Source organism: Triticum aestivum, chromosome 1B (genome assembly GCF_018294505.1).
Source record: "Triticum aestivum cultivar Chinese Spring chromosome 1B, IWGSC CS RefSeq v2.1, whole genome shotgun sequence".
NCBI classification, from domain to species: domain Eukaryota; kingdom Viridiplantae; phylum Streptophyta; class Magnoliopsida; order Poales; family Poaceae; genus Triticum; species Triticum aestivum.
Genome location: NC_057795.1, coordinates 678459219 through 678483672, shown reverse-complemented (window position 1 = coordinate 678483672; position 24454 = coordinate 678459219). Strand labels below are relative to the sequence as shown.

The 24454-nt window shown below is 45.1% G+C and overlaps 1 protein-coding gene across 1 annotated transcript; it reads right to left on the bottom strand.

Moving 5' to 3' along the window:
- Positions 1 to 16513: 16513 nt before the first annotated feature.
- Positions 16514 to 23167, bottom strand: LOC123148452 (uncharacterized). Its single transcript, XM_044567888.1, has 15 exons — positions 22933 to 23167; positions 21737 to 22142; positions 21464 to 21641; positions 20835 to 20974; positions 19538 to 20759; positions 19359 to 19459; positions 19040 to 19184; positions 18601 to 18669; positions 18479 to 18524; positions 18021 to 18391; positions 17814 to 17893; positions 17560 to 17695; positions 17228 to 17387; positions 16991 to 17073; positions 16514 to 16883 (listed from the first exon to the last, which is right to left on the bottom strand). The coding sequence occupies exons 1-15, from the start codon at positions 23051 to 23053 to the stop codon at positions 16755 to 16757; spliced, it is 3387 nt and encodes a 1128-aa protein (XP_044423823.1). The 5' UTR covers positions 23054 to 23167; the 3' UTR covers positions 16514 to 16754.
- Positions 23168 to 24454: the final 1287 nt, after the last annotated feature.

Here is a 24454-nt window from a genome sequence, read left to right as displayed (position 1 = left end):
GGCAAGTCATTATAAGAATCAGAGGACAAGGCCATAGTAGCAATGTGCACATGATGAGGAAGAGCCTTTTTCCTGTCAAAAAGAAAATCATTTCTAGCCTTCCAAAGACACCATAAGAAATTAAGAATGTTAGAGATAGAACCATTAGGATGTCCCATTTGAAGCAAGGCAATAAGGATAGAATGCATGGAAGTATGACCTTGGATTAAAACATCAGACCTAATAAACCAAGGATAGTCAAACCAAGCCGCACGAGCAAAGGGACAAAGAAAAAATAAATGGGATTCATCCTCCTGATGGCCGCACCTACAACAGTTTTTAGATATATGCACAGAGAATCGACTAGCTCGCAAACCTGTAGGCAAAGCCCTTCTAAGAAGCCTCCACGCAAAAGTTTGTACCCTAGGCAAAACCTGTTTTTGTTTCCAAACCATCTTGAGAAGATTCTTCAATTCCAAAGAAAGAACAGAAGGAGCATTCCTGGGAACTGCATGAATGTCCTGCAAACAAAGCTTATAAGCAGATTTGGAAGAACAAATACCATTCGGAGTGAGATCCCAACAAAGCAAATCCGGACCATCGTCATTGATAATATCAGTTTGGAGAATAATTGAGGCCATAGGTTGCTGGAAAAGTAAATGAACAAGCTCATTATTCCAATTTTTTTGTCCAGGGAGCCAAAGATCCTTAACTAAAGAAGGATATCTAAAGTCCGGTTCTTGAATAATGAGATGATCATGGATGGAGGCCCAAAGGGTGCACCAAGGTGTGCTCCAAATAGAGATATTACCTTGAGTTAATTGGTAAAAGGAATGAGCTTTTAATTTAGGAATCATTTTTAAAATCGAAGCCCAAAAAGCAGATTTAGGAGCAGAAGAAAGAGCAACCCAGATGGAGGAGTCATGAAAATATTTAGCCTTAAGAACTAAATACAGCTGAGAAAAGGGGGATTTAGCAATTCTCCAAGCAGCTGCAAGAACAAGACTCTCATTGATAGCCTTCAAATTTCTTATGCCCAGTCCACCTTCTTCTTTAGAATTGCATATGTCTTTCCATGCACGAAGACAAAGACTCCTTGTAGAATCATTTTCCCTAACACCTGTCCACCAAAAATTTCTAATGACAGCCGTGAGCTTTGCAATAAACTTCTTTGTGAACAAGATGTTAGCCATATAATAAACAGGAATAGCAGAGAAAACCGAGCGAATCAATTCAAGCCTCGCAGCATGAGAAAGCATATTGGCTTTGTAAGCGGGCAATTTATTCATAAATTTATCAAGAACAAAGTTATAGGCGACAGTTCTATTTTTAGCAGGAAGAATAAGCGGATGACCAAGATGGGTGAAATTGGTATCCAAGGAGGAAACAGGAAAAACTTGCTTAATCTCCTGCATTGCAGGTTGGCTAACTCGAGAACTAAAAAGAATGGCAGACTTGGGCCAGTTTGGAGTTTGACCTGAAATAGAACAAAAGTGCTGAATGAGCTGAGCCATAGCATTGGCTTCCTGAATAGTGGCTTGACCACAAACCAACAAATCATCTGCAAACAACAGAGAATGAATAGAAGGGCAATTTGGTCCAAGCGAAATTCCTTGAAGATTTTGAGCAGCAAGAGCTTCATTGAGAGCAATAGACAATTCATTGATAGCAATAACAAACAAATAAGGCGACATGGGACAGCCTTGACGAATACCTCTGAAACTTCTAAATTTATGCGAAGGCTGCCCATTAACAAGCACAGAGAAAGTAGGTGAAGAAATGCACGCATGAACCAAATTAATGAAATGACAATGCAGCCCTTTACGTGCAAGCGCAGACACAATGAAGTTCCACTCTAAGCGATCGAAAGCTTTAGCCAGATCTATTTTTAGCATGAAAGCATGATGATTCCACGAAGCAAGAGAGAAAGAGTGAGTAATCTCTTGAGCAATAATAATGTTGTCACTAATTCTTCTACCCTCAATAAAGGCTTGCTGAGCAGGATCAATATAGTCCGGAAGATGAGGCTTAATTCTATTAGCTAGCGATTTTGCAATGATTTTATAAACAACATTACAAAGGCTAATGGGACGATAATCCATAGGAACCTGAGGAACTAACTTCTTTTGTTCCCGGCCTCTTGGGCTACCGCTAGCTAAACGCCTACGGGCTAGCTCGACCCATGGCAACAACCAGTCGAAGAAACCGACTCAACTTGGATTCCTCACCTATCAAGCCAAGCCGTTCCGAGCTCGAGCCGACACCAAAAGCCCGAGTGGGTAGAACCCTATGTCTCACGAGTTTCCTGAAAAAACATATATTCGCGGGAGCTATATCTCGCAAACTGCTATACTGGTGACTGGGCCAGCCCATTCAAGCGGTTCTCGGAACCTTACACATGAGCGCGCGCTTGGTTTTAGGAACCTTCCGCTTAGTTTGCCTCCCCTTAAAAGACGTATAGTTTGCCGTCTAGCTTTTTTGAAATACCTTTCTCCATGTTTTTAATACGTTTTAAGTTCTTCTCATTTTCAAATACATGTCAACTTTTTAAAATATACGTTAAACATTTTTCCTGTACAAATTGAACATTCCAATACACGTTGAATATTTTTAAATCCATATTGAACATTCATTCAAATATATGTTGAACATCTATAAAATGCACATTCAACATTTCTTCAATATGCAGTGAACATATTTAATACACATTGAACATTTTTCAAAAACTTCATGAACATTTTTGCAAAATGTGCAAAGCATTTCTCAAGAGTTTTTAGATATTTTTATAAATGGCACAAACATTTGCAATACGCTATGAACATTTGTCTAAAACTGAAAGAACCCATTTTTTAAATTCTTGAACTTTGTCTGAAAATGTTGTGAAAATATTTTTAAACCTCAATTTGCACAAGCATGAGCGACCACGACAGCCTATTAAGCTATGTGTGTCTCTTTTTTTGTGTGTTATTCTTCAGTACGCAGGTAGCAACCCGAAACTGTGCCACATGCAGTTTTTCTGTTAGTTTTAAGAAGCATATTTAAAATGGTAACCAGTTTGTGATAATGCAAATATTTTGAAATTTCAAATATCTTTTGACAACACAAATCATTAAAAATATATGAACTTTTGTTCGAAAACTTTTTTTGCACGTATAATTTTAAAAAAATGATTTATGTTGGAAAAAAATCATATTTTCCAATTTTTTAAAACATTCTCAAAATATGAGCATTTCACAAATTTGTGAACATTTTGTTTCAAAAGCATGAATATTTTTTCACATTAGAAAACATTTTGCCAAATTTCCTAAAAAAATCCAAACAAAACTAGGGTAAATTCAATTTTTATTTTTTTCTCAAAAAAAACACAAATACTCTAAACCTATATAAAACAAAGTAAGAAATAAAGAATCATCAGGAGGTTCCCAAAACTGGAACCAGATTCCTGTCTACCTAGCAGTAAATGGCGTTTGGTCGACCGTTTGTAATGACTAATGGGCGTCCAATAGGATTTGCTATAGACACCCCCCCCCCCCCCTCTCCTTCTGATTTTATAAGTTTGTCTGGAAAAAAATCAAATAATATTGACTTGCCTGAAAACACGGGATCTAACTATTGGTGCACTAGTAGAAAAATAGTCAAATGTGAAGCACATTAGTGCCGGTTTGACTTTGAGCCGGCACTAATGTGTCCATTAGTGCCGGTTCCAACGGCTAGCCGCCGCTCTCATTAGTACCGGTTCGTGACTAACCTTTAGCACCGGTTCGTGCCACGAACCGGTACTAAAGAGAGTGATGGCAGGATGTTGTCAGTCTGGGCCCCTCCAGCACCTTTAGTACCGGTTCGTGGCACGAACCGGTACTAAAGGTCATCGTACATAAACCCTTCGTCCACCCGAGCTCGCTCTGTTCTTCCCCTTTCCCCTCTCCTCCTCTGTTCTTCCCCTCTCTTCCTCGAGCTCATCACACATTTTGCCCAAAATTTGTCAAGATTTGAAAGCCTCCATCCATTCAAATGATCACAAAGGTTAGCAACTTTGTCCTTTCATCTCTCATTGCTAGATTAGCTCTTGCAATGCTTTGTATAGTGAATAATTTGTAAGTTTAGTAATTTGGGAGGAATTATATGTGCTAGTATTTGATTTATATGCAATTTGAGGTCAAAAATAACATTTAGTTTGCATATGTAGGTGTGGTTTACTTAGTGCCTTCTAAATCTCCGTCGTAACCACCGTCGATCGCCCGCACCGTCCCGTCGCCGGCACCACCTTGTGGTGAGGCTCTTTTTCATGAATATTTTACATTACCAAATTGATGTTTGTGTGATTTGGATATATAGTTACTCGTATAATTATCTTACCCGTACGTTTGTTTATTATACATAGTGCCATGGTTTTGATATCCGTCCCCGTCGGCCCTCGTCCTTGTTATGATTTGGATGTGGTATATTCTCTTTTAAAACTAGTTGTTGCATTTCGTGTTTATGACAAATTATGCCCATCAAGTTGACATAGATATTTTTATCTAGGAGGTATGTGAACCAGAAATTCCAACCGACCCTATTGTCGAGAGGTTAAATTTAGTTGAAAGAGAAAACGAGTATCTGAAAGAAAAATTGAAAACAATTGAGGGGGAGAAGATGGAATTGGAGTTGCATGTTGCCGATATCATCGATGATCACAAGATCAAGATGGAGAAAATGCGCTTGAAGATTAGAAAGATTAGAAAATATGTCATTGATAGTGTGGCTTGGTATCATTATGCTGTTGGACCAATTGTTACCTTACTTGCGATCTTGATCGCATTTGTTGTTGCATTTAAATTCTTTAGCTAGAGAGTTATTTGTATGTTGCATTTAATTAAGTGTTGTATATGAACTTTATGTATGAACTTGTATTAATTTGGTCTATTCGGTGTTGTGTAATGAAGATGAGCTGATAATGGATGTATGATGACTGATGCTCTCCCGGGTTCATTAATGGCGTGCATACTTTTCTGCTTGCCGCTGAGGCAAACAAGCGGGCGGATGGTTTTATGCCTTGTCCATGTGCTCGCTGTAAGAAAGGTCACAATTACTCTACGTCAAGAACCATTCACGTCCACCTATTTGAGTCCGGTTTCATGCCCCACTATAATGTTTGGTCCAAGCACAGAGAAAGAGGGGTTATGGTGGAAGACAATGAAGAAGAAGAGGACGACGACACCTATGCTGGCCATGGGTTCCCTGAATACGATGATACAACAATGGGGGAAGAAGCTGAGCCGGCAATGCGGGAAGAAGTTGAAGAAGAGGCATCAGATGAGCCCGCTGATGATCTAGGTCGGGCCATTGCCGATGCAAAGAGAAACTGCGCAAGTGATTTGGAGAAGAAAAAGTTGCAGCACATGTTAGAGGATCACAAGAAATTGTTGTACCCGAATTGCGAAGCTGACAAAAAAAGTTGGGCACCACACTAGAATTGCTGCAATGGAAGGCAGAGAATGCTGTATCTAACAAGGGATTTGGAAAGTTGCTGGTAATGATAAAGAATATGCTTCCAAAGGACAACGAATTGCCCGAGAGTACATATGAAGCAAAGAAGGTTGTCTGCCCTCTAGGGTTAGAGGTGCAAAAGATACATGCATGCACCAATGACTGCATCATCTACCGTGGTGAGTACGAGGATTTGAACGCTTGCCCGGTATGCGGTGCATTGCGTTATAAGATCAGTCGCGATGACCCTGATGATGTCGAGGGCGAGCGCCACAGGAAGAAGATTCCTGCCAAGGTGATGTGGTATGCTCCTATAATACCATGGTTGAAACGTTTGTTTCAAAACAAAGAGCATGCGAAGGCGATGCGGTGGCACGGAGAAGACCGTAAGAAAGACGGAAAGTTGAGAGTACCCGCTGACGGTTCGCAGTGGAGAAAAATTGAGAGAAAGTATTGAGAGGAGTTTGCAGGTGACCCAAGGAACATATGGTTTGGTCTAAGCGCAGATGGCATTAATCTTTTTGGGGAGCAGAGCAGCAACCATAGCACCTGGCCTGTGACTCTATGTTTGTACAACCTTCCTCCTTCGTTGTGCATGAAGTGGAAGTTCATTATGATGCCAGTGCTCATCCAAGGCCCTAAGCAACCCGGCAACGACATTGATGTGTACCTAAGGTCATTAGTTGAAGAACTCTTACAACTGTGGAATGGAACAGGTGTACGTGCGTGGGATGAGCACATGGGAGAAGAATTTGACCTAAAGGCGTTGTTGTTCGTGACCATCAATGATTGTCCTGCTCTCAGTAACCTTTCAGGACAGACAAACAAGGGATACCGCGGATGCACGCACTGTTTGGATGATACCGACAGTATATATTTAAATAGTTGTAAGAAGAATGTGTATTTGGGATATCGTCGATTTCTTCCGAGCAGGCATCCCGTCAGAAAGAAAGGCAAGCATTTCAAAGGTGAGGCAGACCACCGGACGAAGCCTCGCCACCGTACTGGTGCTGATGTACATGATATGGTCAAGGATTTGAAGGTAATCTTTGAAAAGGATCCTGGCGGACAATCTGTTCCAAAGGATGCTGACGGACGGCACCCATGTGCAAGAAGAAATCTATATTTTGGGACGTGCCATATTGAAAAGACCTAGAGGTCCGCTCCACATCTTCCCCAGCTTCTCCAGCCTCTTGGATGCAGTTTCGTCAAGGAAGGGGCGGCCGACGAGCCTGGAGATGATGGCCAGGACGTCTGCGGCCGCGGCGGCCTCCTTGCCGCCGGCATCATCGTCAGTTGCCGCCGCCGCCTCCTTTTTCTTCTCCGTCTTCGCCATGGCCGCCGGCGATTCCCTATGCTGCACGCTTTCCGGTGAAGTAGCCATATCCATATCTCTCGACCTACGTAACATGGATAGACATATACTAGTACTAGAAGATTGGTCTCTTCTAGTACGATTCGGTTCCTCTGATCCGACTGCAGGTCCGTGTCCGGATCGAATCTCTGAACTGCTGCTTGGAGTTGGAACTTGGAAGTCCACGTCAGGGTATTAGCGTCATTTTTCCTTGCTTGTAATTTCCTACAACATTCAGCAACGACGCTTCGACAAACATCTACGTTTCTACACGCATATCAGCATTGTTGCTGCTTTTTTTTAACAACCAGGAGCCGATCAACTCCTCCTTTCATTCATCGTCATCATGCGGGGCGGAGCTAGCCCATCCATGGAGCTCGGGCAAAGTACAAAGGGATGTGCTTCATGAGTATTTGGCTACAAAACTAGTGATTAATTATCAAGCTCTTACTATAAGCTAATGGAAGTATTTGGGCAGAGCCCGGCCAGCTGCCCAGGGTTGCCGGGAGGTGGCTCCACCATTGTCGGTGATGGACACGTGTTGATAGACGTGCGCAAGTGGTGGCGTTGTCTGGCGTCGACGGTAGTATGGCTTGGCAAGGTGAATGGCTAATTGCTCTTGAAGGTGGGACGGTTGAAAATGGCGACGGCCAATTCTAGAGTGTGTGCATGTGGTTCACATAGAGGGGGACCAGTTGGTGCACTCGGCTAGCCGACAGGCAGCTTGATGAGGCTACCAGATTATATGGTGTGTGTTTATGCGAGATCAAAGCACATGATGAAGTTTGTAGGTGTAGTGACTATGATCACCAAAAAGGTAACTTTGGGTTGATCGATTTACTTGTTTTGTCAGATTCTATTGAATAATATAATAAAAATACTTATGTGCATCGTTTGATACAGGGGTTACCGTCCTTTTCAAAAGAAATCATGCGGTGGTATGCATAAGTTAGGTGTGACCAAAAGATGGATTTACAAACGCTAGCAAAGTGTGTGCGCGGCTATCCTGCACTACAGCGATAATGAAACAAAAAAAACCTGCACTAATCTCTTTCTTTGGTTTTGCTATTTATCAAGTACCTGAAAAAAATTCATGTGTCACTCACCTTCTTCCTTCCTTCCATCCAACCTCACCGGAGAAGAAGAAAACTAGCCGAGAAGACATTGCCTCACCATCTATCTTAGCGGGGGAGCCATTGCCCCACCATCTATCTAAGGAGAGAGCCATTGCCCTATTATCTATCTTAGGGGTGGTGGGGTGCAGGAGATTGTCGGAGTTCTTCTCTGTTGCGGCAGGGCTTAGAGGGATGACTGGAGCGGCAGCCAGCAAGGGCAGTGGGGGAAGGTCGAGGGGAGGGGGAGAGGCGAGGCGGGGCGGGGTAGCGCCTGCCGGCCGTGGGTGGTGGAGGCTAGCGGTTAGGGCGGGGCAGGATGGAGGCTGTGGGAAGAGGATCGTGCGGGAGGAAGAAGATAAACGAAGGTAGAAGATAAACGGTGACGATACGTTTCTAAGAGCACCTCCAACAGACGCGTTATATAAGCGCCGCGCTGAAAAATTAGTGTTTTTCACGCGCGCTACCGCTCCGGGCGCTCCAGCGAAGGCGCAAAAACCGCGCGCGCGGCATAACTAGTTCAGCGCGTGGGCCAAAACGCCATCCCGCGCTGTTTATTTGTTGCGCCGGCTCCCGCACGCTGGACACCCGAGCGCCCGCTCGCAACTCCACCTACATCATCCAGCCGCTGGCGCCGCCGCCACCCGCGCCATCCCATTTCTTCTGGCGACCGTTTCGGCGCTTCCCCGGCCTATCCCCGCGCCGCCGCTGCTTCCTCCGTCTCCCTCTAGTCACCGCCGCCCCTCGCGCGAGGCAGTCCTCCGACGAACAGCGCCGGCCGCCCGCTGCCGCTCGGCGCCCGCAAGGTATGTATTGCGTCAACTTCACATTTTTTACATGAATTTGGTGCATGTTGTTTGTAGTTTTTATAGCCTAGTTTTAATTGAACATTGTAGATGAGTTCGTCAGGCGGCTACTATCTTGCGGATGGCATCTACCCAAAGTGGCAAACATTTGTGAAGCCGTTAAAAAACCCGGAACGCATGATGAAACGTGCCGAAACGCATGATGATCTTCAGAAGGATCTCATTGAGGAGTGGTGGGCATGAATGACCGACAAAGAGCATCATGATTTGTGCGTTTAATGTTGTATTGTTGAACTATTTGTTGTATTGAAAGATAAACTATTTGTTTGAGTTGTAATAACGAGATTTAACTATTTTTGTTGATTTATTTTGTTTATGTTTGATCTTTTTGCTTGTGTTTTGAGCTCATATGTTGTTTGTGCGAGAGCGCGCGCTGTGCATTTTAACGCACCTGCTGGAGCTACGCGCGCACGCTAAAAGTTTACAGCGCCGCTGGAGCTAGCGCTCCCCGCCGCGCCAAAATAGGTGATCGGCGCGCTGCAAACGCATTTTTAGCACGCCGCGCGTTGGGCGACTGTTGAAGATGCTCTAAGCATTTGATATTAATCTGATGGTCTAAATAGTAACTGACGGACGTGAACAGTTATTTTAGGAGTCGGATCAATAGACGGTCCCGTCTTTCTTGCACCTGCATTACGTATATGGAAACTCTATCGGCGAAAAAAAGTGTCAAGCACAAGAGGGGCATACTATATGGCATGTTATCATCTTATCCATGCTACTAATCTCTCCGTTCCACAATATAAGATCGCCATCACCATCTAAACCGGCATATGCTAAAAAACAGCAGCAGTCTCTTTTTTTTTTTTGAAAATGGAAAACTTCTATTCCATTAGCCAAAACAACCAGCTAAATCGCTGGTAACCAGACCACAAGCAAAGTCCGGGACACCATCCTCCCATACAGTTGAGGAAGCAAGCTCTAGGCTAGCACCAAAAGCAGCTAAAGAATCAGCTACTTTATTACAAGCCCGTGGGCAATGTAAGATACTAAAACGAGCAAAGTTTAAACTGGCAAAACATTTGATCTCCCTGACGGTCACACCATGTGTAGCACGGTCATGTTCCTTACCCTGAACAGCTTGCATTAACAGTAAGGAATCAGTTTCCACTTGGATGGCGTTCATGCCTAGCTGTTGGACTGCATGTAAACTTCTCAGACAAGCCATGGCTTCTGCAGCTAGTGGATCGTTGACGTACGGTAGGTGGCCAGCACCAGATGCAAGAACAGTGCCTGAAGAATCACGCGCTACGAAGCCCCAGCCTCCATGCGTCTTGTCTGCTGCAGCACTACCGTCGATGTTTACCTTGATCACGTCGTTTTCTGGTGCCTTCCAAACTGGTTCAGGCTTCGCGGGATGGTCATCTTTCTTCATCAGTATCTGACAGTCCAGTATTTGCCTATGGATCATGTGGACGATCGCGTCAGTAGACCTTCTAGGCTCCTTTGCATTCACCTTATTCCGTACGTTCCACCAGACCCACATCAAGGTAGCACATTGGATTTTTATCTCTGTATCCAGCTCCAGAACTGAATTTATCATGTCCCTAGCATCACAACATTGCTTAAGGGCTAGTCTCGTTCCTTCCAAATTCAGTTGCCGCCAAACTGCACGCACCAGCTTACATTTCAGAAAAATATGTGCGCCATCCTCGTCAAACCTTTGGCACATCGGGCATAGGGTATCAACATCCATACCACGCCGCTGAATGCTCCATCTAAATGGCAGACTATTATATGCAAGTCGCCACAGAAAGTGTCTTATTTTTGGTGGACATGGGAATTGCCAAATCCGTTGCCACCTAAAACTACTGCTGGCACTGCTTCCCTCGCCTTCTGGACTGATGTTAGCCATCCTATGCTGCTCACATTGCATCCTATATGCAGACTTCACACTGAACATTCCTTTGTTGTCATAATGTCAGGCCCAATCATCCTCAAAATCTTCATGTAGGGGTATAGCTAGAATGCATTTTGCGTCCATGGGCCAGAAGATATCGTTGATCAGCATCATGTCCCATTGGCCCGTAGATGGATCAATCAGCTCAGCAACTTTGTTGATGATTATCTGGCCCCTAGGTGTGATCGGCCTCATACATCCGTCCCGCGGGAGCCACGGGTCCAACCAAATGCTGGTGTCGATGCCATTTCCAATCCTCCAGATCACCCCTTTCTTCAAAATTTCAATGCCTTTCAGGATACTTCGCCATGTATATGATATTCCGTGCTTGACCTCCGTATGGATCACCTCTGTATCCGGGTAGTACCGAGCTTTGAGCACCTGAGCACATAATGAGCTTGGGTTTGTGAGCAGCCGCCACGCCTATTTGGCTAGCATCGCAAGGTTGAACATATACAGATCCTTGTATCCCAGACCTCCTTCTTCCTTTGGCTTCGTCATAGTCTCCCATTTTAGCCAATGCATTTTATTCTCATTCTGCATCAGCAGCAGTCTCATTTACACTGATGAAAACGGATCGGGAATCCGACACCGAAATACACGCCCCGAATGAATCAGCCCAAGGCGGAGAACTCGTATTTCTCTTTGTGCCTCTTCCTCGCCGTGTCGTCTGTTAGAATAAATCCGAGGTACGCAGTCAATCCACCGAGGAACAAGCAATCACAGTATAATGGCGACACCAAGATTTGTTAACGAGGTTCGGCGAACTCGCCTACTCCCCAAGGCAATGACTACGGGCGCTCCTTCCTGAGATACAGCAACACCGGCCACCCGGGCTGCCGGCACCCCCTTGCGAGCCTGTCGCTATCTAGTCGTCATGGGTTACAACGTGGGGTGCCTCCTCATATATAAGAGACCAAGGGTACAACATGTCCGACTCCGACACTACAAGTATCCTACCCACACTACAACATCAAGTCCAAACGTAACCCAACTCGTACACAATATTCGACACAAACCCAACATCGTCCAGCTCTGGGAACACAGACATGACAAGGAGCTCCACGAGTTCGAACGCTAGCTGCTGCAGGCACTGAAATCAACCAAGAAACGGAACTGCCCCCGTGTCGTCTGTGTGGGCGACACGGGAGGCGATCCGATATGCTTTTCCCGGGCCTCCTCCCTGCGCCTCCCCTCGTCGTCGCCGCCAGCCAGCTCCGTCCGGATTGCCCTTGCAGCGCCGACAAGGAGGCATGACGCCATGGATCTAGCCATGACGGCGATGATGGAGCTTGTGGCGGCACATGATGGCGTTTTCTAATACAGATAAGCCATTGGTCGGCACTAGGAGGATGGTGCATGGCCTCCGGAGCGTCCCCTCAAGATTTCGGCAATGTCGGTGACCTTCCTCCCTCGTCTATGCGAGTTTGCAACTGTTGCGATTGTGGCAAGTGGGGAAATAGCGCATGATGAATTCAATTGGGTAGTGCATCTCGAGTGCCCAATCTTGAGCTCCTGGGTCAAAACCCTAGGTCTCACCTCTTATTGGTTATACCTGGCAATGGCAGCATTTTTGGCGGTGTTAGCCTGGTGAAGGCGTTGCTCAAAGATTGCTCAGACTTGAACTTTAGGGTGAAAACCCACGATTTGATCTCCGGATGTTGGATCCGACGACGGCGTCACTTGCATATATCGTTTTCTTCCTGGAAGCGTCGCTTTTGAAGAACCTCTCTAATCACTATTTTATCTCTTCGAGGTTTTCTTTTATTCTATCCCCCTAGGCATAGCTTTGGTCTTGCATGACTTAGCTCTTTGCCATCAAGATCTTTTGTGTGTGTGTTGGCTGTGTGCATCTTAACTATGCAGACGCTTGCTATTGCTCATTATAATTGTACCCTTCAATGCTATATTATGAGTCAATAAAATGCCATTTATCCAAAAAAAACTACTTCGGCAAACTAGGGACTGTAGGGCAAGCCAATTATTGATACCAGTCTAAGGATCATGGCATCGATAATTCTAAAGCTTCTGTTTATCTTAGTGTTGCCATCCTACAGTAGAATTTACAAAGTATGTCGAAGGACCGTATGGGCTTCCGGACAAGAATAACATGGTTTCCCAAACTTCCCACTGATATAAAAAAACTAACACATAGATGAAGGGAATTTCACTCTTGATGAAACCCAAACAGATAATATTCCACAAGTCACAGCTGAATAGAATGAAATCCTCACGTCACCTTTCTCTCAAGAGGAGAGGAGAGATGTGGTGTTCCAAATGAAACATAGCAAAGCTCTAGGCCCTTATGGTTTCCCCGCAAAATTCTAGTAGAACTTATGGATGTCATCAAGACTGGCCTATTGAAATTGTTCAATTGTCTTCATGCTAAGCCAACTTACCTGTCTAAGATGAAATTTGGTGAGATCGTTTTGTTGCCAAAAATTAAGGAGACTGAGCGGATAGAACAATATAGTCCCATATGTCTTCTTAATGTCAGCTTCAAGAGTTTCACCAAAGTGGCTACTAATAGGCTCAACACAGTTGGTGACCATGTCGTCCAACCATCTCAAACGGCTTTCATGCAAGGAAGAAATATACTTGATGGAGTACTAATCCTACATGAGACCGTCCACGAGATGCACGGGAAAAACATGAGTGGGGGTAGTTTTAATATTTACTTTGAAAATGCATATGATATGGTCAAATGGTTGTTCGTTCAACATGCCCTGAGAATGAAAGGATTCTCCAATAATTTATGGTAATGTATCCAAAATTTTGTTACTGGAGGTAGTGTGGCTATCAAAGTCAATGATGATGTAGGCCATTACTTTCAGACGAAACAAGGACTACGTCAGGGTGACCCCATTTTCTTGAAAAGGAGGATGTCCCCCGGCCTATGCATCTGGGCGATGCATGTAGCCATTTTATTAATTATTCACAAAGCCCTTACAAGGTAATACATCAGTAAGTCTGAAGCCATCATCTTGGCAACACCTGTCGCTACTCCTATCCCTGTGATGAAGGGGTGCCGAATGTCCGAGCCTAATATCAAACAGACATCGCACAAATACCTAATACCTAATGTCGGATGCCCCATCCAAGCCATAATACCTGGACTGGGTTACACACCGGTCCGGCGCACTTACAGTGGGCACCACATGTGCACGCTACAAGGGCCATGATCTCCTTCATCCATCGATCCATCCTCAGGTCAGATACTGACGCCTCGACCTTGCCAGGCCTCTCTGCCATCGACGCCACCACGACGCCAGACAACGTCCTCCTCTTGCACGAGTCCATCTCCACTCATCGGACACCGAGTCTCCACTGCGCCATGTCGCCGAGATCTGCTGCCATCGATGTGTAGGATGAAGCGCCGCTCCACCACCTACCGACGCCCAACCATCAAGCCATCCACATGTCCATTCAGCCGATGAATGTCTCCAAAGATGATGCCCCCACGGGGGTGACGACGAAGACGTCACCATCATCCGATCCAGGAGGCCCCTCAACGCCTCAAATGAGGGTTACGACGCCCACGTGCGCTGTCGTCAATGGTAGCCTCCTCCAAATCTGAGGTTTTCCCTGGAAATAATAGAGCGAGGGATGCCCCCATCATCACCTCTAACGAGAAAAACGACACCCACGGGCGCCGCCAACGATGGTGGCATCCTCATCCACTTCAACAGCTAGGCCACCATCTCCTCCTCCAATTGATCCGCCGCTGGAAAGCCACCGCGAGGCAACACCCACTGACCAGATCCCTTTGGACCGATGATGAAGACAACCAAAGGTAGAGGAGGTCACATCACTACGTGACCGGCGCCATGGCCACACACACACGTCGTCCTGAGGCGCCCGCTCAAGATCCACCGTCACAACCACGCCTCCAAGCGGCGACGAAGGGACGCCCCACCGCCGCCATCATCCCCCCGCACGGGCTTTGCCCAACCAGGATCCAGCGGCGGCGGGAGGGAAGGGGAGGCTGAGGTGGAGAAAGAGAGACATCTAGATCGGTAAGGGAGAGGCGGAGGCGGACGGGAGGGGGAGGGATCAAGATCGGGAGGACCCCATGTCTCCAATATTATTTCACATTCTTGCTGACATGTTAGCTATTCTTATTGATCATGCCAAGCAGGACAGTCAGATTGTAGGAATGGTTCGACACCTTGTGGATGGTGGCCTCTCTATTCTGCAATATGCCGACGATGCGATTCTTTTTACGGATGGCACCAAATGCCCGCGGACACGTTCGAAAATGTCCATGGACAGCGGGCAGGGCGCTGGCCACCCAACCGTCATCACCAAATGCCTGGCCCATCAAAAAGAAATTCCCTATGCTGCAAGTACTGGAAATAATCAAAGATAAATAGCACAATGCATCCATAATTTACAGATAAACATTCCAATGCAACAATATAATTCAAATATAAATATTACAACTCAAGCATAAGTTTCGAAACAAAAGGTTCAAATTAGCATTCAATTTATTTGGACACATGTTCTTGTTGTCCATATATGGAACGTCCACAAATGCTCAACATCCAAGAAAATATCCAAGAACGGGTCGAGCAAACGAGATTACGACGATCCTCCGCGACGCCAAACAGAGCTGCAACATAAAAATTAGCGCAGACATGTGTCCAGATCATGTAATACGTATTGATGTCAAGATTTCCCATCATCTAGAGCAAAGCTGATCTATATATGTTCTTCTGCTTTAACCGAAGAAACTATTCTGCCGCCTTAACCGGCAGAAGAAGCAGGAACGAGCGATCTTCTCCGGCGGTCGACGTCGACGATGCTCTTGACCTGGCGGTGCGCCCTGTCGACGATGCCCTCCGCCTTGCTCAGCCGCCGCTCCAGCTTGGCCTTCATGCGGGAGCACTTGAGCTCCAGCAGCAGCTTCCTCACCAGGCTCCGCCTCTCGCCCTTGTGGGCCACGATGAGCCCCTGCAGGCGGAGGTGCCGGTCCTCGACGTCGTCCAGCGCCGCCTCGGCCTCCCGGAGGTCGGCGGCGAGGCCGCCCAGCAGCCGGCGGTGGAGAAGAGCCTCAAGGACCGCCTCCGTCGCCAGCATCCTCCCGAGCTTCTCCAGCCGCTTGGACGCGGTTTCGTCGAGGAAGGGGCGGCCGACGAGCCTGGAGATCACGGCCAGCACGTCCGCGGCGGCGGCGGCGGTGGCGGTCTCCTTGCCGCCGGCACCGTCGTCGATCGCTTTCTTCGTCGTCGTCGCCTTCTCCATGGCGGCCGGCGATTGCTTCCCCTGCACGCTCACGCTCTCCGGTGAAGTAGCCATAGATGCGTCCGACTCCGCCTCTCGCTCGACCTACGTAACATGGAAGATTCCCTCCGCAAATCACGTACGGGCTGCTGCTGCTGCCGCCGCCGCCAGGGGCATATATATGGATCGGATGGATAGATCATACTTAGATTTGAGAGATGCTGAAGATTGGTCTCTCCTAGCACGATTCGGTTACTCTGAATCTGATTATACCACAACATACACGTATAATCCGTCTGCAGGCCGGTTGCCCGAATCCAATCTCCCAACTGCTGCTTGGAGTTGGAACTCCTTTTTCTTTCCTTCATTCATGCTAGTATTTCCTAGAATATTCCGAACCGACGCGTTCGATCGACATACATCAAGCATCGTATCACACAGATGTTGGGATTGTTGCTTGCTAACAACCAGGAACCGATTGACTCCTCCATTCATTCATCATCATCATCATCATCATGCAGAGGTGCGCATAAGTTTGGTGTGACCAAAACGGCCGATTTACATAAGCTACCCTGCCTGCGCCACAGCGACAACGGAACAAAAAAGCCTGTACCAAATCTCTCTTTTCTTTTCGACCTGCATTACGTATACGGAAACCCTATCGGCGAAAAAGTGTCAAGCACAAAAACCGGCATACTGTATGGCATGACCAATCCTATCCATGCTACTTGCTAACTACTCGTATTCACACTGCGCAGAGCCGTCACCATCTAAACCGGCATGCCAAGAACCAGCAGCACTCTTATTTACAGCGAAACAGATCGACACGAAAATACAACCGTCCGAAAGAATCAGTCCAGCGCGGAGAACTCGTGCTTGTCTTCGTGCCACTTCCTCACCGTGCCGTCCAGCTCTGGGAACGCGGCTAGGACAAGGAGCTCCACGAGTTCGAACGCTAGCTGCTTCAAGCAAACCGGGGACTGCACGGAAAACAAATTGTTAGCTAACACAACCGGCAATGTGCAGACTATTGATGAAATGGCAGATTTTCATTCAACATGAACTGAATCCACCTATAATGTTTCACCTGAAGAAAGAAGTAGATATCCTGAGCACATCTTTCGTACTCCTTTCGACCAACCAGACTCACTAGGGCTGATGGTGCTTTATCTGTGCACATAAAACAGTAAAAAAATTGAAAGCTAATAGAAGAACTCTGAAAAACTAGCTAGAAATCACAGAGGCAAAGAGTCTGATAGCAGAGGATCATTACGCCTCTAGAAATACATCAGCAAACCAACAGGAAAGGCAGTAGAAAGTTCACCTATTATCAGTTCACGAACAAATTCTGCACGATGAGCATCTTCTAATCGTTGTTGTTCAATCAGATAGTTTGTCCTGCTATCATTCTGGGAACCAGGAGAAGGAGCAGCTGGTTTTCTGTCGGGATGCTTTGTCATGAAAATTCCATCTGGCCAGAGTATCTGTACATTGAGAAAATAGAAAGATACAGCCTAAATTAGGGAGCGGTCATGACTTAAGACTTGACAAGGAGAACTCATCTAACTGGCTAATTGCATTAAACAGACCCCTTCGCAAATTATTGGTTGTTCGCACTTGGCACCTGCTTTGCTAAAGATGTCATATGAGACTTACTTGTTCAACACGCTTGACCGCAAAAGCAATTATCCTCCCCTTCCTAAGTAACTGGATTTTCTCAACAAGCCAGTCATCAAATGTGTCTCCCATTCCCAATTGCAGTATTTGCTTCACTACCCAAAATGCTTGACGCCTACAAAAACAAAAGATCAAGGTCAAACGGGTTCAATAAAAAAAAGTGCAAATCCCAAGGTCAGTCTTACAGTAGCCAAATATTAGAATTCATAATCATGGGTGTAAAATTAACTCACCTGATCCAGCCTCCATCTTGGAGCTGGAAAATCACATCGACCAGATGAAATATGGGGGCGCTAAGATTTGGGGCCAACCACTGCATTAAAGTAGGTATAAAGTTGTCAGTCAGGCAGCTATCACATACGAATAAAAACAAAAGAAATATAGCTTGAGCAGACATAAAGAATTGATGGCGAGAATTTGTAGAAACAACCAGAACTTACTTCATTAGGACTCACTGAGTATCCATCAGATTCCAAAATTTGAGATATATACTCAGTTTGAGCTGACTGCTTTTTCTTATCATTTCCTGAATTTATCAAAAACGAGTGATCGTTCTGTTCAGGATCACTTCCAGAGTGGTCTTGATAAATATTGGCACTTGAGTTGCTAACACTAGGTCCTAAATTCTGTTCCGTATTTCCCTTCCTCAATCTCAAACCACCGTCAACAGCAGCGAAGTACTTATCCTTCTGATCATTATCATTTTGACATGCACTTAAAGTTTGTCTCGGAGAGGCCAAATTTCCATCCAAAGCTTTGGCAGAATTCAATGGTTTTGCACCCCTCTCATTTGATCTTACATCTAAATTGACTGCATGAAATAAGGACGAGGGCAGAAAATTTAGCACAAGGAATTAGAAAGAGCAACCAGCTACTCAACTAAAGGGAAATTGCTCACCTGACAGTGCCTGGATAACTGACAGAGAATCGGTGAAAATGTATGTCTGCAATGAGAAAATTTCACACAGTTATATACATACAAGTTTGGAAAAAGGTAGGGCAATGATTTAATACACTGACCTGTGAATCAACACTTAGAAAATCCCAGACTTCAATACAGCTTGAAACAGTTGGAATCTGAAGAAGATTCTGTAGAATTAACAGGCAAAGTTACTATATATTCAAAATTTAACCATTTCATGAGCAGATAACAGATCGCTACGGAAAGCAAACATGGCAAAAGATAAAATGTCGATTTTAAAGTTTACAGACCACATAGCAATCGTAGAACAGAAAGAAAAAAAAACTGACTGATGTTATAAGCATGCAAAGTAACATGGATCACACGTAATGAATATTCATGCTTGCAGAGATTTTGACCGCTAGTCAAGCTGATACTGAACTATGACTTGAATTAAGTACATTCCAAGAAATTGTTTCTTGCTTAGACGTCTCAATGCCAATACTCAAACTTATGGAACAAATGAAAAATATCTTCAGATAGGGCAAAGAAATGCACCTTCAAATATATGTCAAGCAAGTTGCATCTCTCTCGAACAACAGAAACCTCTAACCCTGATGAGAGGAAATGCTTCGGAGGCAAGTGAAGACTGTACTGAGGATATTCTTTCAGACGCCGATGTAGCTCTTCAAAATGACGAAACCTGATTACAATGCACAGCAAACCACATGGGAATTAGAATGCAACTAACATACTCGAATAATCATTCATATTTCGTACGCAGCGTCTGTTTTTGTCTTTGTTTCGAGGTATAGGCATTGTATCTGCTGTGGGCTTGTAGCTGACATAATCAAGTGAGAAAATATAGCATAATCACCTCCTCTTGATGGACCAACTATTACTGTTGGCATCAGTTACGGAGACAGAATACACAGCAAACATGCCAGACCCACTTTTTACGATGCTGGCTCCTACCACCTGAATAAGGAAATCTAATAAGGATATGCACACCAGTAGTTACAAGGATCAAAGAATAATCAACAGGAAGTTTGTTACCTCACATCTTAACTTCAAATACGAGTCTTCCAACACATTGGTGCTAGATGAATAGGAAGAGTCACTTGATGCCAACGACAATGATGAGGTATTTGCACGACTAAGCATCCTAGTCATGCTTTCCACCTCAGTGTCATCATACAGTCCATCCGTCCTTGAATCATTTGCTGATGTATTTAGTATGCCAAAATCACCACCCGCCAAAAAAGATCTATCTGCCTCTTGCCACAATGGAATCTTTTGAACATTTGACCTTGTCCTTTTCCTTCCTGATGAAGTTCTTGCCATTTTCAACTTGCTCGCATGACTTCTATTTGTCCTTGATTTATGGAAACCAGACATTTCAAGTGGATGATGTATATGAGATGATGTCCCATTTCCTTTACTTTTACTGTCCCAAACTCTGGTTACAGGAGAGTCCAAGCCAGTTACATTGTTATTTTCGTCCTCCTCGGTGCAATATGAACTCTCACTGTCCAATGCAGAATCTTCTTGGCTGGCATGACCTGCCATTTCTCCAGCTAAACCTTTTGGCAGGTGGTTAGTGCCATTTGAATATGCTGGAGTAGCTGAGTGTTTTATCAAATGATGATGCTCAGAATTAGACAATGTTGTTTGCCTTTGTGGAACAGGAGGAGGATGACGAACTGAAGTGCTGAAGGGAACTGGCTCCTGCACTGAAGAATGGGTGACCAAAGAAGATCTAACAGGTGCTTTAGCAACATGTTTTGCAATTTCTGATTTGTAATTCTTCCCTATAGTCCACATATTCTCAAGGTGCTCAGGTGCCACGACTCGAATTTTTCTGTGGGAGCTGAAATCCAATATTTGTGCTGACTCTCCTTCATAACTCTCTGCGGCTATCTTGCCACAAGAAATACCGGTATCTGGATAGATGTGGGAATCGGACGGTAAACTGCCTGACTCAAGTGGATGTGAATCATTGACCATAGAAGAATTAAGGGCTTTTGGTTTGATACTAGATGTACTTTGAGTTTTGCTTAGTTGCATATCGGAAGCAGTTTTGGACTGGCCCTGACTGAATCTAACAAGTTCAACCCCAGGACTTGAGTGGTCTGCTAGTGCAGAAAGTTCATCCACTGATGGCATAGGAGGCTCCCTTTGCTTCACCATTGTAGCATCCTCCAAGGATCCTTCAACTCCTTTATCTGCCTTGTTGGCGCGAGAAAGAACCAAAGATTCAATCCTTTCATTAATAAACCTGCAAATTTTACATCTCAATATGATGGCACTAGAAAATACCATGTGCAGTAGACCAGATACGGTATGTTATTACCTTGGATTTGCCAAGTTTATGACAGGCCTCAAAACTGTGCATGCAAGAAGTTCTCGTGCAGTATAATGGAAGAACGAGCACTGTAGATTCTCAGGCTTTACTGTGATTGAGAGCAAACCATCAGCAAGGCTTTGCAAGACCTATAAATAAAATAAACATATAGTATGCATCAGATAATCATATAACTTTGATCCTTACACAGATACAGACATGTTGCCAAGATGCTCAACTCGTCAATAATCATATGCAAGTGCTAAATGAACACATGAACTATGAGATGGTGTGTGTTGTCAAAGTTATAAATACACCAGGAACAAAACAGATGTGAATGCCATATCTCACAAACAGTTTATGGAGGAAGTATTTAACATTCAGATATGCATGTTTAAATATGTGTTGACCTAGCAGGCTTGCAATAGCGGCACCCTAATTATCCTACATAAGTAATGCATGAAGCTTATGATGCACATGTGCCAGGGAAAGGAGCCAAGTTACTTATGAAACATAATCCAAATTCCAGTTCCAAACCAAAGTGTTCATCAAGGTGCCAACCTTATCTTGGATATTTTGCAGCTAAGCAGCTTACTATAAGCAATAACCAAAAGCTTAAACATCAACAAAGTCTTTACCTTGTATTCAGCACTGGCTGAAAATAAAGCCGGATGCAACTTGCTTTGAGCTACAAGGGCGAGTTTCAGTTCAGCATCACGACGCTCCGTCGGGAGTCTAACAAACTTCTCTTTTCCAATCTTAGCTTCACAGGAATGATAAAGCTCCAAATTATTGCATATGAGATCGACCAGGTCCCTGCATAAGTAAGGTAGATAAAGCCTTCATAAGACACCCAATGTTCTGAAAGGAAAAAGATACAACATTTGATGAGATAAAACAAACTTTCTAACCTGGTTAGCAGAGTGATGATGTTAATGCTTCTTGCCCGGTTAGAAATCTCTCCAAGGACAGAATTAACTATGCTGATGAGTTCCTCCGGTCCGTCCTTATCAGGTGTTATACGGGAGTACCAAAGATCTGTTACCCACTCCGTGACAAGATGCCTTGTGAACTGTTCAAATGCTGCTTCAACTGGAGGCGAATTCACCTTGCTCCTCCAACCAGTACTTGCAATCTTCTGGGCAAGGGAAGGTTTACTCAATTCAATACTTTTTGTTTTGGCAAGTGGGCGACTGGCATCACGATCTGTGGTAGTTGTGCTCTTTCTACGGAAGTCGTAGTCAAGTGATAGGTAGCGAAACAGAACTATCAAAGATATGGCGAATGGGAAGTTAATCCAGACTGAAGAGCTTGTCACTGCAATGGAGAAAATCAGTCATTCAGCACAGCCATGAGCGAGCAACAATATTCAAACAGAATTAAAAAATGGGTGTGACTGCAATATAAATCTGCCTTGATATGTATAGCCTTTCTTTTTTGGCAACTTTCAGAAAGACTTTATAAAATTGCTGGCCATATTTCAATTTAACATCGAACTTGCATGTCTAGCCCGTACATTCCTTGTCTTTAGACTACACCATGTATTCCATGGTATAATCCGGTTACAACCATCGGCTAATATACCCTACCTTCTACAATTTCATCGCGAACTTGAATCATCCTGAGGTCGCAGTAAAATTTCTGATGCCCTGAAGAATTCACCAACCATCTAAAATGGAAGCAAACAACCTACTCGGAGCTAAGTCCAGTGTACAAATCCCCAATGCAATATCTAAAATTCACTACAAATTCCAGCCATCTTGAAATGGCAGTGAAATTTCCGACGGCCCAACTAACTCACCAATCGGCTAAAATGGAAGCAAACTACCTACACAGGGGCTAAGTCCAGTCTACCGATTCCCAATGCAACAAATTAGAACACCAATTGAACAAACTAATATCGCTACTCCACAGATGCGCCTGAAATGACGCCCCCCAAATTAGCGCCCGCACATCAGGGGCAACCGGCATAAAACCTAGCCACGGCACCAACGACGACCGGCCAACCGACGCGTCGGACCGAAATCACGGGCGCGCGCCCCGCCGGAGGCCGATCCCGCCGGCCGGAACGTGGGTACCCTAGGGTTTGGGGGGGAGAGGGGCTCACGGGACATGAGGAAGGCGAGGCCGAAGGCGAAGACGAGGAGCAGCACGGCCCGCTTCTTCCCCTCCTCCGCCAGGTCGCGGACCGTGTGCGCCGCCCTCGGCGCGCCGCCCGGCGGCGCCATCCTCCGCGCGGCGGGCGGCGGGGGAGGAGGAGGCGGCGGCCGGCGGTTCTGTTCGGAAAGGGGACGGCAGCTGTGGCCTTTTCCGGGCGACTGGAGTTTTGTTTTTGTTTTCTGTTGCGGTATTCTTGTTTGCGCCAGGTCACTGCGCCGTGGGGCCCGCTCGAAGTGAGTTGGACCAGTTGGCAAGAAAATTATAGGTGTACTAATTATAAATTGGCTTCTTGTGTTCAAATCAATTTATTTTCCTTTTTTTGCGAGAAGTCTAAATCGATTTCACCCGTGAACAAAATAATAACTCAAGCAATAGTTTTCGTCGTGCACGCGCCACTAAGGACCAGCGCCCCGGAGCAGCAGTCGCCGCCATTGAACCTTTGAATCGATTTGAAGCGACTGACGCCAAATCTCATCGTCGACAACGCACCGCGAGAAACCATGACCTCGTCGCCTAAGAAGACGACCGGGATCTACATTGAAGCTTCGTCGATTCTGTTCCAATGGATGAACTCTAGGAGGATCGGAGTCCGAAAGACCAACTCAAAGATGAAGGGCCACCATCTGCCTGAACGTCACCCCTGCGAGAAAAAGACCCTTGCCTAAACTACTGGCCGGAGACGAAGCATTGGGATCCCTCCTCGCCGCCACCGATTGCTTGAGGAACTGGCACAGGAGGCTTGATCCAAGGGCTCATCGGCAAAGGTTGGATGGAGAGGACTAGTGTACTAACTGCCACGGTCGCGAAAAGAAAAGAGAAACCCTAACCAGGGTTGCGAGCAGCCTTTTTGCTTCATATGTAGTCTACATTGAAATCTTTAAAAAGTCTTATATTTGTGTTTAAAAAGTCTTATATTTAAGAACGGACGGAGTATATTCTACCTATGTATGGTCTGGTCAACAGCACTAATCTGAAAGATGCCACAGGTATAGTAGGGTTCTTTCTAAAAATAGTAGTTACAAATACCAAAAACACTCGCATAATAAGGAAAAGCAAACAATATACTTGCAAAAATCAGATCAGCTTTACTGCTTGTTTCTCACAAATTTTTGTTAGTCATATTTTGAATTTAAACGTAAACCTCTTTCTTTAGTGAAACTTAAACTTTGAAGTCTAGGCCACCACACACACATAGACACATAATTTTCATCTAGAAAAAATATCGTACTCGTTTCTACTGTTCGTTGTCCAAAAAGTCCAATATGAATGCATCACTGAGTAGGAATATGGTTTGGTAGTTGCATAGACACACATCCTAAATTGATGCCTCTCCGAACGGCACCGAAAGCGAGGACAAGAGCAGAATGAGTCCTGAAAATGACGGCTAAAGGGATTTTGGTAATGAAGGAATAAACAATACACTTTTATAAGTTTCTTTTGTAAGTTAGATCAAAGGAAAAACTGACTTT

What these genes read in the sequence shown, in the direction of transcription:
- LOC123148452 (XM_044567888.1), bottom strand. Translation starts at nt 23,053, where the DNA reads ATGGCGCCGCCGGGCGGCGCGCCGAGGGCGGCGCACACGGTCCGCGAC. An exon ending in ATAAACTTGGCAAATCCAAG is followed by an intron (nt 20,760 to 20,834) that starts GTAATAACATAC and finishes TAAAATTTGCAG; the next exon opens with GTTTATTAATGAAAGGATTG. An exon ending in CAAGATGGAGGCTGGATCAG is followed by an intron (nt 17,696 to 17,813) that starts GTGAGTTAATTT and finishes TTGTTTTTGTAG; the next exon opens with GCGTCAAGCATTTTGGGTAG.